We start from the raw sequence: 17,466 nt of genomic DNA on the forward strand, positions 1-17,466 counted from the left end.
GACAACCAAATTTTGAATGTAGGATCACATAATCATTTAACTATTTGCTCGAACCGTCGACTATTTTTTACCCTACTTCAAGTCTGCATTATGTATAGTTATTTTCTTTTGGAAGTTACGATCACCTGCAGTGTATAAACATATCTTTCGCGCAAGTCAGATTTTATTTTACAGTTCAATAACTGAAACAAGCTGAATATGTAAAGTGCTGCTGGTTGGTGAGATCGCTAATAGTAATAAAACTTGTAGTGAAATAATACGTCATATACACAACGACTTACAACGTCTTTCATATGTGGCACGCAGCTTCCTTCAAATAAGAGATGCACTTAAAATTGATATTATTTGTGTGTCCACTACACAGCAGAAACCTAATTCAGTGCTACCCTGACTTTCCAAATGTTGTCTCACCTTGAAATGTTACGTATATAAAGAGTTCCACCTCCTCAGATGTTCGCAAACCAACAAAAGTATTAGAGTCGACCTAATTGAGTTACAATTATCAGGGGTGCAATTATTTTGTGGCTGGTTGTAAATCTTAAGTTCTATGGAGGCTTTTCTTCTTAACTCTGCAAAAATTCAGATTCAGAATTAGTATTTTCAAAGGCAATAGTTCATACACAATACTTTCAAAGAGTAGATGTGTCATGCACGACTCATCTTTGTTTGTCCTCATGATTTCGTGGAGTTTTGTCAATCCTATCACTAACAATGAGTAATGACAGAATTTTCTTTCGTGTGCCATATATGTTTCGATATAGCCAGGGTATGCCTTAATAAACATTAACAAAATGTTTATTTTATTGTTTCCATTATGTGTAACTATCACAGGAGAAATGTTTATTATTATTTATTATACATTAATTAATTATTTATTTCATTGGAAAACATTAACTATTGTCATCAATACCTTAAATAAACAAGCACCATATTTACAAGATGTATATTTTTACTATAATGAACAATATAATACATGATAATAGTATTATTGAATACAAAAAAGGTTTAGTTTAATGATAACATAAACCTTAATATAAAATGATTATATTCTCAAATATAGAGGATTTCCTTCATTCAAAGCCGAGAAAACTTGTAGTTGAAGAATCTGAAAAACAAAACATATATTTTGTAAGTTTCACATTTTTCTAGAAAATAAATCTACAGGCGATGATGAGAATAGTAAACAATGCATTTCTTTACTCTTTTCCAAACAATTGTGTTTGAATGAATAGGAATGCGCTTCTGTGGCGATTACCAAACGAGTAATACTGACAATTTTCATGATATCATTTCTTTTCTATTCAGTATATTGACACTTCTGCTTGGATTGAAACAACGATTACAATCCAACAAGAGCTATTAATATTTCGTGTGAAGAGATACGAGGATTCGGAAGGCTCTGAGAAATTATTAGTAATCAAATTAATAATTGGTCCTCGTACTTTTCACATAATAAACATAAACGGGGAAAACAGAGAAGTAAAAATTGCAGACAGAGAAGGACAGGAAAAACAGAGAAAGCAGAGAAGAACATACAGTATGCAGAGCCTAGTTTTATTCCCGTTGGATTATAATCTGAAGACTAACCTTGTAATTGATGGCCAATTTCTCCTACAAAATGCGGGTCTCTCAGGCCTACATTTCAAATAAATAAAAAAAAATTAAAATTCTATAATTTTAATTATATTTCATTACTCGAACAGAGGTTAACATAGTTAAAATTCAAATGACAGTTCTTTTCCTTCTTATCATATACAGGGAGTTAATGAAGTATACCGACATACTGTAAGAGGTAATTCCTCAGATCAAAAGAAAGAAAAAGTTCATATGAATCTATGGTTAAACGTGCATACTTTCAGAGCAAGGGCTGTCCAAAATAGCGAAAAAGCTAAATTTCAACATGCCTTATTTCGGATTCCAGAAACTGTGAATGGTGATCCTTACCAGCGTAAAAGAAGCCACGCATACACAATCCAAAAATGCATATTACATCAATATCCAATGGATGTGCAAATATTCTATATGGGGTATAATTCTCAAACATGCTCTCAATAGAGATTTTATATATACCCTGATTTCAAGGAAGCTCCAAAGTAGGCAGGAGGTAAGCCTTGAGAACAATCGACATCCAGTGCTTTGGAGGGAAGACGGAAGTGTTAGGAACCGGCATCTCCATGATTTGTATGTTCGGAATAACATGTGATACGATGTATTTCCTCACGATATATTTCACGCTTGTCTTGACTTATAAAGCGTGAAAGAAAACATCGCAGCAAGCTTTTTCCCGAGTACAAGAGACCGTGGTGTTGACGATCCTTAACACTTCCGAGATCGCGTCAAATATTCCATGTTTATTGCAGTCAAGTCCTATTGTTTGCCTACTTTGAACTAATCATAAAGTCAGAGCATATCTCAAACTTCGGTTGATGGCGTGCACCCTGAAGAGTGATGGCGTGCATCACTCTGTACATCCATTGAATATTAATGAAATATGCATTGTTGGATTGTGTATGCGTAACTTCCTTTACACTGATGAGGACCACCACTCCACAATTTCTCGAATTCGAAGTAGGGCTTCCTGAAATTTGACTTTATCGCGATATTTTTACAGCCTTAGCTCTAAACCTATGCACTTTCCCTACAGGTCCAAAGGAAGTTTTCGACGTATTTTGATGTGAGGAATCACCTCTTACGGTTTGTCGTTATTGTTCATTAACACTCTGTGTATTACAAAGTGTATTAGTGGGCCGCGGTGGCTCAGTGGTAGAGCGTTCTCCTCTGGTGCTAGGGGTCTCGGGTTCAAACCCTGCTCCCGCCAAGTGAACTTTGTGGTGGACAAACACCGTGTGCGTGGGTTTTCTCGGGGTTCTCCCGTTTCCTCCCACTTTCTTCATTCCACCATTTCATTCATTACTCATTATCACCGTCTCCTTTAGCCTAACCGGCATAACCGTGGGACGTAAAACTCAAAATTTCATTTCATTTCATTTCAAAGTGTATTAGTATATAATGGTATAGTATATTAGTATAGTATATAACTGTATTAATATATAACACTTTTGGTTGAAAATTTTCAAATATAATAACATAGAATATTTTTGCGTTAACATACTCATTACCGTCTACCCTAAACTTTGCAGTTGGTTTACACTCAACTTATACAACAACACATGTTTATTTTTTCTAAATGACATATCTAAAGCAAATTGCTTCTTTTGAAGCTAAGTTATTAATGCTTGTATTTACTGCACACAATTATCCCTTAAATGAATACCATGGGTCTCGGAGGCCCGGCACGTTGAAGAAAGTGCATTGATTTGCTAATTTGTTAGATTTTCACGCTAACTATCTCTGACATCTTTTAAAATATATTCAGGACTTACTTCATAGAAGCAATTTACTCAAATTTCCAGAAATAGAACAATTATTGACAGTTTTTCATTTGTACTTCGTTATTACATATCTTGGGTCCCAGAGACCAGTTAAAGCTTTTACTGTAGTTTGTCCAGCATCTCTCGCAGAAACGTTGTGGTTTTCCTTTCTTAAATTATACCTATTTATTTTTCTACTTTTGAAGTGAATGATGTCTCAGAAGGAGAAGCTCTTATGATTATGGTGTACCAGTGTTACTGTCTGGAGGAGAGTACGGTAAGAAGTTATTTTGTTTTATATGAATTATCTTCTGTCATTTTCAGTTATACGTAAAAACAATAGTTCTGGGTGGGCCATTTACACGTTTGTAAATACTGAGTCTGGCAGAAGAGTCAAACCGATTTGCAGACCTTCGTCAATTATTTAGTAGCATAATAAGTTCGAAAATGTTAAATTTCCGCACCAGCCGTTTCCCGTGTACTGTATGGGTGTTCTGGGCTGAATTGAAATATAAACAAGTTCCTGTCCGTTGTGGCTTTCCTCCTTCCTTTTCGCCGAATTGTGTGCTCGCCGAGGCACGTCATCCCAAAAATCGTGAAGGGCTAAATGGCAGGTGCCGAACGCCCAGAAATCTAAATCCTAAATCCATTAATATGAATAATGTAACTATAGTAAAATACCGCATATGTATGTGTTACTAAACACGTGCACCAGATTACATTGTACACTCATGTCAAAAATTATTGTCGCATGTCTATAAATATGTTATTCTAGGAATATAATTTGATAAAGAATTCTCCAGGTATTTCTTAAAATGTTAGTATGTATATAATTGGCAAAGATATGCATATGGCAAACTTCAGGTCAAATGAGCCGTAAATAAGAACAATATAATAAAAATAAAATTTTCTTGTCCATTTAGCAACATTTTATTTAACTCATTATAATTTTCGTATTTATAATTCTTTTCCTATGAAATTTACCACAAATATATATTTGCAGATTATATACATAGTATCAGTATCAAAAGTATAATGTAAAGTCATTATCAAATTATTTTCTTACAAGAAAGCAGTTATAGATATGCGACAATAATTTTGGACATGAATGTACCTAGCGTTTTGCAGACAAGTCACAAGCCAATATGTAGCTATCCCTCATAAAAACCTATACTTGTTTAACTTTATTTTCAGTATCAATGAACTACAGATAATTTAACTTTGCTATTCGGTTTGCTTTTTTCAGTAGAAAATAAAGGCACCGTTAGATCACGATAAGATATATTACGGAACGAAGGCTGGTCGAGTGAGGAGCAAGATAGCCCGGGAGTGAACATACATGCCTCATATGATGAAGATTCAGATGCGGAAATATTAGCCTCAACCTCTTCGACTCAGTTGTCAAATTCGTTCAACAAATCTTGATCGAAAGTATGTAAATTCTTTGAAATTGCGACTTTTATATTCATTTAAGCACAATATGAAAGGAAATGATAATAGAAGAATTTTCTTAGCTCAGGTTGTGAAAAAAACGCCCTTGTACAACAGTAGCTGTATATATAGAAATGTATTAATATTTATAGAACATTGAAGCAAAATCCTTGTAAAAACCTACATTTCACTTCTTTTTAAATCTATTTCACTGTGATGTGATAAGCTGGGGAGTTAAGAAGTACCCTAATCTATAGCTTTCTATACCTTTGTACTTCCTTTTTCAAAATTGCACAAATACCAGTTTCACAGCGATACAGAAAATAAAGTAACCGTGGTCAAGTTAAACATTAACAATTCCGTAATAAAAATCAGTATTAACATCAAAACATGAAAAATATGTACAAATACCTTTTTGTGCAAGAACTACACTGCAATGTAGACATAAGTTTCAAGTGATCCCTTGTACAGGATTATGTTTATTTTATTTTAGCGTCTTCGCTTGGCTTGCCTTTTGTAGGTTACATCTGGAGAATCCCTTGCAATAGTCCCCAGTAGTCGGCCAATATGTTAGAACTCCACTTTCCTTCATATCTCTTCTCCATGGCTGCAATATCTTGATGGAAACGCTCACCATGTTCGTCACTTACTGCTCCACAATCTTCGGGAGAGAAGTCTAGATGTGAATGAAGAAAGTGGCGTTTCAGAGGCATATTGCAACCAAGATTTTCGTAGCAGAATAACAACTTTGCTACCAGCTGTTTGTAATTTGTTGCTCGGTGTCTTCCCAAGAACTGTGAACAAACACTCTTCAAGCTTTCCCACGCAGCTTTCTCCTCACCTTGGAGAATTTCGTCGAACTTGTGATCTTTGAATAGTTGGCTAATCTGTGGTCCTATGGAAACACCCTCTTTAACTTTGGCATCACTTAATCGAGGGAATTGTCCTCTTAGGTACATATAGGCCTCATCCTCTTGGTTCATGCTTTTACCAAAACTTTTCATAAGACCTAAATTAATATGTAGAGGGGGAAGCAAAATTCGGTTACGATCTACCAGTGGTTTATGCTGCATATTTTTCACTCCCGGCTGAAGAGTTTCTCTGGTACTCCAATCACTTTAGCGGGAATGAGATCCACGATCTCTACTGTCCCATTCACATATAAAGCAACAATACTTTGTATACCCTAACTGCATACCTAGCAACAGTGCTATTACTTTAAGGTCACCACAAATGAGCCACTGAAAATCGTACTATTTAATGGCTTGAAGTAAAAGTTTCAAGTTTTCATAAGATTCCTTCATATGAACTGCGTAACCTACAGGAATTGAAGGAAGTTCATTTCCAATATGTAAAAGCACTGCCTTTAAACTCATCTTGGACGAATCTATAAGGAGCCTCCACTCCGTAGGTTCGTAATTAATTTTAAGTGCCCTCATGAGACCATTTGCATCTGTACATGCCACAAGTGTGTCTTCCATAGTAAAAAATGAAGTGAACATTTTCTTCTTATTCCGATACACTGAAATATTTACTTTTCCCTGCAATAAATTCCATTGCTTTAAGCGTGACGCTAAAATTTCGGCTTTGCTTTTCGAGAGGTCAGAGTCTCTGTTTAGATCACTTAGTTCCTCTTGAGTAAGTCTATGTGGTTCAAATCGAGGTTCTTCTACAACAAACGTAGGGTCCTTCGAAGTACTTGATTCAGTAGCTTCAACTTCTTGATCATCATCAGAAAAAATATCGTATTCTTTAGGTGGGTCAGGAACAGGTAGTCCGTCTGCATGTTGAACAGGGCGCATTGCAGAAGGAATGTTAGGATGGATCAAAGCCCGCTTCTTCGTCGTGGAAATTCCCTTCTTGACGGAAGGAACCATACAAAAATAACAGTCTCTTGGCTCCCTCCAAATCATGGGCACTGCAAAAGGCATTGAGCGCCCCTTCCCATTAATCCAATTTCTTACATTGCTGGCACAAGTGTTACACACAATGTGGGGTGCCCAAGATTTATATTGGTCTCCAATTTTACAGCCAAAGTAATTTTGATATGCTTTTCTTATTAGTGGTGTTATAGTCTGCTTTTGTGTGGAAAATGTCACTTCCCCGCACACGTAGCAGAAGCTATCCGCACTGTTTACACAATTTCGGGGCATTTTTGTTTATTGAAATCCTCAAAATGTCACTTGAAATAGTTCCGACAACTATTTAGAAATATACATTCGCAATACCAGTATTTTTGCGTACTTGTAGTTGTATTTTTATGTCCTGCACTACAGAAAAGTCACACCCAAAAGGCTGATAACTGCACTAAACCTGTCTTTTCTAACAATAGCAGAACTCTACTGAGAAAAGGAACACAATGTAACCAAGCGTTCATATAGTTTCTCCAGTGTTGCCGGATCAGTGTAACATTTTACCCCAAACGAAGCGAATATATTTATTTTTAAAGCGTTATTATTAAACATGCCTGTAAAACGAAAAGTAGAGCTAATATTCGAAAATAACTTTCAAATTCGTGATCAGCACCACAAAATCAATAAGAGTTAGCTGATTTTGTTCAATTTACATTTTCGTTGTTTAACAGTGTAATACTGCAAATACAAGTGCTTCTTCATGTAGACGTACATAAACGCTTCAAGTGAATAACCGTGTGTCCATGTCTGTTACAATTTCGTCTTGTGATCCTCCGTCAAATTCTTAAATATTGTTCGTGAACATAATACATTTCAGGGATGGACCTACTCGTGACGCAAGTACTTCTGATATAAATAGTTAATTTTTGCTATTTATGTCTACAGAAATACTTTTCGAAATTTTGCTATGCACTAACAAAAAAGGAAAAAGGTTAGCAGCTGAGAACAAAATTACTTGGAAGAATGTAACTATGAAAGATCTCGAAGCTTTTATTTTGATATTAATTTTGGTAGAAGTTGAAAAGAGCGGAGACATTCAGTTCGTGAGTTTTTTTTCTGATAGTAATCCACACTATCGAGTATCTGTTTGTGAATCGATTTGAAACAAGAGGAAAGTTGTTTGACTATAAAAGGATCAGGAACGAAAGGGTTAAAACAGGTCGACTGGCTCCTTTTCGATACGTGACGGATAGTTCGTTCCTTTCAGAGGACAATGTCAATTCGTTCAATACATACCTAGTAAACCAGCCAAGTATGGATTTAAAATATTTTGGTTCTGTGATATGAAAGATAGCTATGCATTTAATGGAATTTTATAATCGATAAGGCAGAAAAATAACCCTGTAGCAAAAGATTTGACAAAGAATGTAGTTCTTGAGTTAACGTAGTTCTCAGCACGGCGTGCAGATACCAAAATATATTCCAGATATTGAGAACAAACCAGACATAATCATGTATTACAATAAAACGAAAGCAGCGAATTGTGTGGACCATATGTCAAGAAAATAAACCACAAACATAAAATCAAAGGGATGACCATGTGCTTTGTTTTTCAACATGCTAGATGTAGCATGTGTGATCCCTTCCTAGTGTATAAGTCACAATATGTGATTTGTTTCTCAATAATTCATTCAAGGGAATATTTTTTTCTAAAAAATCTAGCAAAAGAACTAACGTTACCCTACATTTAAGACAGAAATAAAATTGCGCAACTTCGGAAAACAAAAATAACTGCATGGGAACTCTGTGGACTAAATTTCCGTGAAAATAGACCCGATTCTCAGCCAGGAAAACGAAGGAGATGCTGTAAACATCCAGTAAGCAGAGACAGAAAAGTAAAATGATGTGTTTCAATTGCACACAAACTGTATGTGTTGGGGACAGTATAAATTACACTGGACAACAGATTTTAACTTTTCTCATGCTTTTTTCATGTTTTTATGTACATTCTCTTATGCAAATCAGAATGCTGAATACGAAACAAAAAATAAAAAAGATGAATTGTTTCGAGTTTAAGTGTAATCGATAGAAATGTGTCTTATGTAGTGTTGACACTTATATTCTTGAATTTTCTATTTGGTCTTTCACTTAAGTAGCTATTGCTTCAACTCTTTTCATCCGATTATGTTCGGATGTCATATGCCATTCACTTCAGAATACACCAAGCTTGTAAATGGTACTATGCGCATGTGTACATGATGTATAAAAAGAGAGAAAATTAAGGTAAAATTGAGAATTACCCGTCTAAAAATCCCTTTTTTCATATGTAGCACCCCCTGGTCGGCCACGACTAAATTCACCCAAATATAATATACCTTTGAAACTAATGTAGTTTATAAGTAATATGTGTGCCAACTTTCATTGTAATACCTACAATACTTGTGACGTAAAAAACAATTCTCAGATCTGCTAGACAATACCAAATTAAATATAGGAAAAAGTGAGATAACTATAAAATCAAAAAAATCCGAACAGTATTATTTATTTGAGTATCATGACTTATACGTCATTCTTTTCAGAATAAAACAGGCTTTCAGACGGTATCATGATAATTATATATATATATATATATATATATATATATATATATATATATATATATGTGTGTGTATGTGTGTGTGTGTGTGTGTGTGTGTGTACGAGAAAAGGGAAAATTGTGGTAAAATTGGGAATTTTCCGTCCAACAACAATCGGCAAGAACAGAGTTGCTCCAGTAGCCCTGATATCGTTTCTCCATCATAGATATAACTAGGTAGAAATTAAAAAATGTATATTTCGTTCCTAACAGTAGGAGTCGTTTTAGTTTCCCTCTATAACCTGCATTGATATTGTTTTTAACCATAATATAAGTAGCTTTATTTAATATATGAATTAAATATATACATATCTGTAAGTTATGAATCTAACATGCACATTTTATGGTTAATTCAAAGAATTCTGGATTTGACCAGAGTACTATTTGAAAACAGTAGTATGTTTTTAAAATTAACTAAAACATGAATAATATTCATTAGTTTGAAACTTAAAAAAACATGTTAAGAAACAATTCTATAAATTCCCATAGACTTGTCAATACTTAAATTAAAAGACATATTAACATAAGTGTAGTGTATATCTTTTCTTTTAGAAGGAAACCAGCTTTCAAAAATAAGAAAGTAATTAGTAAAATAAATTACCTTAACAACAAAACTGAAAAATTTAAAGAAAATACTCACACTTCAAAAAGTACTAAATTCTTCTCAGCATAGTAAAATTTTCTTTTGAAAATTTCAGGCCACTGGAATATTCACGTTGTTTAACTCCGGATCTATAAATTAATTATGAGGAAAATTAAAGAAATAATATTTGAAGGAAATATCTTCCATTCCTCGTTTTATGATAACTGAGCTGAAAGTTGACAAAATTTACAAGAATGAAAGTTACAATTTTCACGTATTTATAAAATTGTAAGAAAATACATTCTAACTGGCGCATTTAGATACTATGTTACATTATTTGCAAGAATCTCTAGACCTCAAATATATGAAGTTGAAAATGGTAAATTTACTTTATTTCTTTAAGGCTTTTTAAAGCTTTCAAACTATAACATATAAATATAATTTATAGTTTTCATTTCAAATTCTCTAATGATTCACAATATAAATTTTCTTTCTTTTTCGTCCATTGTTATATATTCTTTCTTCAGTATGTTATTTTATTAAAGATGGAAAGATATCAAGTATTTGGATATCAAGTATTAATATCTTTGAACAAATGATTTACACTTCAACAAGCGACCCTATCTTATTAGACGTCTGGAATTCTATTTAGCTGCAAACTATGAAAATGTCCCCTGTTACATGTCAGTTTATTCGGGCATTTGAAAAGATTTCTTGAATTTCGGAGAATGTCAAAGCTGGTGCATAATTAAGTTAAAACTCACGTACGATATTTACAAAGGCATTTGCTATGTCCAAGTTTGTATGAATGCAGAAATGCACTTTTGTATTATTTGTGGAAGATTCAATTAGTGGGTGGACATTTACTTGAAAGGAATTGCAAGTATTATAATGTATTAAGCACATTTATTTTGGTAAAGTAATCGCTAAGAAAGGAGAAATTTGTTTTGTTTATATTTTTGAATTGTACAAGGTTTAATATTATTTCTAAGAATATTACCTACATGATAATTTCAGATGTAACTGATTATTCATAAATCCCAATTGATTTAGGGTAATTACATATATCACAATGTGAGTAATATTTGAAAATTTACAATTACAAAGTACCAGTAGTTAGTAAACTTTCCTGGAACCTAATTTATAATAAACTACCCTATCTGGCCAAAATTATCCGGACACCCATTAATACGAAGTCGGTGAGTCCTGAGGCAGATATTAATTGGCTGTTGGTTCCCACTTTGCATCTATGATAGCCTACTCAGGTCAAGAGGGACTTTCCATCAGTTTTTATATGTGGCAGTAGGAATGGACGTCCAGGCTAATAACAGAGCTGAAGTGAGTTCTTGCCAAGGAAACTGGTCGTCTACGTACACCTGCGTTCCAACTCGTCCCAAAGGTCCTCAATGGGATTGACATCGGGCTCCGAAAGAGCCAGTCCAGTTTTTGAGTGTCCATTTCGTCAGACCATGACTGTATAAAGTCTCAATGTGTGACTGGGGCAGTTATCCTGCTGGAAGAGAAATGGACCCTACCGAAATATTACCATAGAGTTGGGAGGGCAGCATTGTTCAAAATGTCCAGATACTTCTTAGAGTCCATGTTTGCTACAACATGAACTGAGTGACCCAGTCCAACCATGAAAAACACCCCATATCATAACGCTGCCACCTCTAAACTTCAAAGTCGGCACAATTGCAGAAGAATCCACCACTCACAGACCCGTCCATCGTACTGCCAGACTGTATACCCGGATTCGTCACTCTACAGAACACGTTTCCACATGTCGAACGTCGAACGTCGGTGAGCTTTGCATCATTGCAATCGACGCTTCACATTTTGGGAACTGATGTTTCGGTTGTGCACGGCTGCACGACCATGGAATCCCAGGTTTCTTAACTCGAGACGAACGGTCCTTCTTTTAGCACGAAAGCCCGATGCACTTTGAAACTCCTGTGTGATTTCTACCAACGAGAATTGTGATTTTGTTTCACTTTACGTTTGAGCTTTCTTTTGTTGTGTTCAGTAAGTATTTTAGGCCTGCCAGTTCGTTTGTCGGTCGTATCACTGCCTCGATGTTTCCATTACATAATTACATCCTCCACAGTGGATCCCGGTCTGTGTAGCATGTCCGTCATTTGACGAACAGATTTCCCACTACGGTGGCATTTTACTATCACGCCATGATCAGAGTCACTGAGTTCCATAGACTTACTAATTGTAGCACGATCGCATCACTGTGATGTCCCATACTATTCCCGATACTGTTCTTGCTTTCAGTTACGTGCTACTTGGCGTCACCGTCCTGATCCACTTCTTCGGAAGGATGTCCGGATACTTTCGGCCAGGTAAGGGTATATAGCAAATATCAGTTAGAGATATTGTACATTTAATGTCCTTGATATATGGTTTCATTACTATTGTTTTTAACTACACCTCTATTATGTCTTACATCCGATCTTTTGAAAATGTTAATATTAAATTATAACTAGGCAATATAATTTTCTGGAAAATTAGAAATTGAACATCACTGAAGAAGTACAGATGCAACCTATTAAACTGGACAGATTAAAGGTATAAAAAACAAAGGTTCTTCGAGGAAGGTTTTAAAATACCCGTCCATAACTTCACAATTTACCCTAAGAGACACTGAAAAATACCACGTTGAACAGTGATACGAAGTTTTTACGAGTGGAAATTGAAAAAGGAAACCGTCCACAGTTGTTATATCAGTCTTGGAAATCATGATCGAAAGCGACTACCAACAAGTATGATTAACGATATTTTGAGGGAAGAAGTAAAGGAGTTTACATTTCAAACGATACTAAAGCTTCCTGTAAAGTTGATAGTTTCTTCAGAAGTATTTTAAAACGTCTCAAGACAAGAAGGATGGTAAAAATATGGTTTAATGGCTTAATGGCGACACATCAATTTGGTTAACAGCATAAGTGAAAACGAATGAAATGTATTCGCCTCTCATTCCGTATTTTATGTGCGAAATGGCTACTCTCAAATCCTGAATCATAACATACGATCAGAATTTGAATATAAATAAGAAATCCAGCAGAGAAGGACAGTGTCGAAAGAACTACCTTAAAAGAGAGCTAAGCTAAAGTATCTAAAGAAGATTGTGATCACTTTTCGTAGATAGCTGGAGTTATAACGTACATTGAGGAGGATAACTAAGAATCGTATATAACATTTGTCAATCATTCTATTCCTTGCAGAAATATATCTAGAGCATAGTGTTTAATTATCTGATCAAACATTAGCAGCATAGTCACATAATACAGGAATAACTTGTATGGCTCAATGTTATACAAACAGAAGTTCTCATTAGTCAATACAAAATTACCATTCACGTTGGATAATAATTTTCTCCCATATGTAGGAGAAACAAAAGTAGCAAACCTCTATGAGTTAGAATACGGGCTACTCATATAATTATCATATATACGTGATCACAGCCTTACGAACCATTGTTTATTTGAGCATTACATGTACATCAATTTTGAAACTTTCTCGAGTCTAATACTTTGAGAAAACGAATTCACAGCTTTAAAACCTTCCAAGGACTTTCTTAATTGTATAAAGAAACTTATCAGTTGCTGTGAGAAGTGTCATCTTCCAATAAATTGTTACTTTCATGATATATGTTTGGTAATATGCTCCAAAAGGCCAATAATGTATCCCAATAAGAACATAGCCCAATAATGTATCAGGACAATTACTTGTATCAGTATAACTCTGAATGTCTTCAACCTTTTAACTCCTTTTTTGCATGATGTTCTGTTTTTCTAGGAAGTAATGAAAGGGATGCATACATATATATGTAATGCTTCATTTTATATTTTCCGTAATTTCTACACTTTTGTTTCTAGATATTATTAATGAACTTGAGGTAAAATTATTAATAGTATAAATTTAGTAATTTTATTTCGTTTCAATTAAATATTCAACAGTTTTCATAAAAAAATAATGTATAGATTTTGGCAATATTATAGATAGCCGAAATGTGCATACGAAATAAGCACATACAATTTCATCATGTATACCCGTATAATTGAATTGGGAAACAATCGTTTTTAAAAATAAATTGTGAAAATTGAACAACCATTTTTAAAAATAAATTGTGAAAATTGAACAATCATTTTTAAAAATAAAGATGAGAATTCTTTTTCATAGTAAATGAATTAAAGTTCGTAATGAGTATATCTCTAGAGCTTAGTATAATTGGAAGAATGTATGCCTAGTCTAGATAAAATTTAACGAAAATATCAAATTACATTCATTGTGAGTTCGGTGTAAATCTTAAAGTTATGTAATTAGTATTGGGTACTTCGAGGAGGTTAACTAAGAATCATATATGGCGTTTGTCATTCATTCTATTTCATGTAGAAACATACGAGACTGTACACCATTGTACAAACTTAGAAAAAAAGTTTAAGGTGGAACGCAATGAAACCATTACCTAATAAAAATGTAGGCGATCACCAAAATAGCCTTTAAAGAGTTATGACTGTCATATGGTTTCTTGCCTTCTCTGTAAACCTCTATTTTGTGGGTGTGTAGATGTTGAAGGATGTAAATTTTAAAGACAATATTCTCGGAGGTGCTTTCCTGGGAACCCACTCAATCTTTGGTTGATTAAGCAATGATTGGTCATTTTAAAATATTTTCATAATACACTTAGGCGTTTAACTTTTCTCGATTTTTTATGGTTTCTTGTTTAACTTTCCGGTTTTGACAGTTAATGGTGAGAACTATTTTATGAGATAATTTCTTGATCAGTACATCACTCTACCTTGTGAATTCTTCGGAAAAGATTTATATAAAGTAATTAAAAATAAATAACTTTGTCGCTTTCAAAATAAACTGTGAGGAAATAGCATGTAGCTATTATTTATATCTTGTAATTCCAAGTGTTTACGCGCATCAGACTAATTTATAGATTTACATAAGAAATTCTTATAATCTTAAATCAAGAAAGCTTATTAGAAGCCGAAATTAGACATTCCATTGAACCTTTTAAAAGTTTTTTCTGATTTACGTTTTTATATCTGTCCACGATAAATAGGTATCCTGTGAGTTTTATTGAAACAGTACTTAATGAATAACTATAAAATCTTACCTTCTATGTCGCAAACCTCAATTGTACGATCAAAGTACGATAATATTTTATGAGGTATTTACGAGTTTTAACACTTTAATGGATATAGAGATGAATATATATTTAATAACATATAAATATACTAATAACAATGTTTCTAATAAACTATACCAAAAATCAATAGCTTAAGGTTAACATTTTACCGGAGTTCCATTTACAGGAATGATATTTATCTTATCATGAACTTTATTTTAAACAGTAAAGTAATATATAAGTAAGATAAACCTTGAAGCTGAAAAATAATCTCTATTATCGGAAATCTTTTGTTTCAAATATTCGAGCAGGCTATGAATCAATGATGAAGGAAGATGTCTGATCGTAAAACAATGAATGTGGTTAGTGAGTGGACTACTTACAGGAAACGTATGTGTACCGTGACAGCTAGATATTTATGAAAATTAATTGTGGATTCCTCATCATCATGGTGATACTCAATAAAGTCGGAAATGCCTCGTTTACCCACTAGGTATAATACCTACATATACCAAGCAGTGACCGGGCGAGTGCCGAGTTACACCCCAAAAATGTCGGTAAAGGCATAAAATGAAAAAATGGGTGCAGATAGCGTGATACTTACGGGAGGGGGATACGTGACCAAGAACACGGCAGTACTGTTACATAAGCAGCTTTGCCATCACAACACAAACTTATATTTTTTTAATTGAACGCATACCATTTTACGTATACCATGAAAACAATTAGTATAAAACATGAATGAAAATAAGCACTAGGTGAGCTACTAGCGTTAGGATAAGAGAAATATGAGGTTCTGCAGTCGACTAATTATGAAGTCCGTGTTTGATACAGGATTTACCCAAAATGAAAACATGTTAGAGTAGCCGCAGAAAGAAGCAAAAATTCGACATAATGAGGAAATGTTAACAGCAAATATTCCTGTAGGCCAGATATTCCAATGGCGTTTGTGTGGAATCGATATATCGAACTATTCCCGACACACAAAAAGAACTGTCTTGAGATCGCAACACTTTATAAAATGCTGCATGCATTCCAAACAATATAAACAACGGTGTAGCGTCTGAAAAGTGTACAGAAAAACTGTGGCACGGAAGGTAACAACTATCTGACAACCAGGTACTTCAAAATAGATTCGCGAAGATCAATGGCCTGTGATTGATGCCAGTCGGGAGTATAGGGAATGTTAGCATGTAATACTGCGATGAAGATAAAGCACACTGCATTCAGGTTAGCAGTAATATACCTAGGTACAGGCGCAAAACACATTAACATAATACACCAATACATACGACAGAAAAACCGTTGATAGTATGGCAAAATACGTACATTTCTCGCCCTAGCCGCACCGTCGATATGACATATTAAGCCCGTTATTCACTAGATGCTGTACATACTGTGGTTTACTCCCTACTGTACATTTGTACCTTCTGCAGGCTTGTTGTTGTACATTTGTTCATTCCATTTTACGGACCCCATAATTTCCCAACTTTAGAGCCTTATATATCCTTTACTTGGCAACGCTGATAACACTTCTTACTTATTTTCTTACATTTTGTACCAATTGTTTAGTGCCATAAAATGGTATACGTTTTCTTTGTAAGACTTAAGTTTGTGCTGAGATGTCAACACTGCTTATGTGACAGTACTGAAGATTCCTTGGTCCCGTCCCCTCTCCCTTAAGTATCAAGTTGCTTGCATATATTTGTTTTCATTTTCTGCTTTTCCCGCTGTTTTCGGGGTATAACTGGCACAGCCTCACCCTGTTACTGCTTCGTACATGTATTATATGTAGTTGGTAAGCAAGGCATTTCCGCACCGAGTGATTATCACCACAATGATGAGCGATCCACAATTAGTCAGGGTACCAATTTTCATAAATATCTAGCGGTCATGGTTCGCATACGTCCCTCGTTAGTTAATCGTTAGAGTCGTGACCACAAATATGGCGTTTTAATTACTCTAAATTATCAACAGATTGGATTCGAGTAACTGACCCAGTTTAATAAATGATGAGGAAAAGATAACCGGTACGTTTATGAAAATAGTTTTGCAAACAATAAATTATAAGGCCACATCCAACGCATTTATTTCTTTAGTTACCAACATAACAAGAATTGAATTTTTCATGAAGTGATGAACACCGAATTTCTGATCTAGATAATTCTAGTTTAGTACTTATACCACTTGGCGCACAAGAGACTCACGTGATAATCGAATAGTATTACCCATCTGATAAAGAAGTATTCGTCGAATATCTGGTAGTACTAACATTTCTTTAGGTCAAAAAATCTGTCAGTAAGAACCAAATTATCTTAGGAATTCACACGAATTGACTGTTATATTTCTCAGTTCTTAATTAGTGCGTTCACATTGTTGGAAGTAAATCATCAGATTAGATTCACCAATTTGCTTACACGATACATGGGACCTGAATCCCACTATTAAGC

General features: G+C 34.5%; 1 protein-coding gene across 3 annotated transcripts in view; it reads right to left on the reverse strand.

Moving 5' to 3' along the window:
- Nucleotides 1-937: 937 nt before the first annotated feature.
- Nucleotides 938-17,466, reverse strand: part of LOC145681530 (uncharacterized) — a 196,087-nt gene continuing 179,558 nt past the window's right edge. For 2 of the 3 annotated variants that reach the window (XM_081753173.1, XM_081753175.1), the window contains exons 15-16: nt 9,931-10,022; nt 938-1,105 (exon numbers count right to left, since the gene is read on the reverse strand). In XM_081753173.1, the coding sequence (XP_081609299.1) occupies nt 9,985-10,022 (38 nt within the window). In that variant the 3' untranslated portion in view covers nt 938-1,105; nt 9,931-9,984. Of the gene's footprint in view, nt 1,106-1,587; nt 1,636-9,930; nt 10,023-17,466 lie in introns of all 3 variants that reach the window. The other variant, XM_081753174.1, reaches the window with a different exon arrangement.

The sequence above is a fragment of the Thermobia domestica genome, chromosome 3 (genome assembly GCF_964235325.1).
Source record: "Thermobia domestica chromosome 3, izTheDome1.hap1.1, whole genome shotgun sequence".
Classification (NCBI taxonomy): domain Eukaryota; kingdom Metazoa; phylum Arthropoda; class Insecta; order Zygentoma; family Lepismatidae; genus Thermobia; species Thermobia domestica.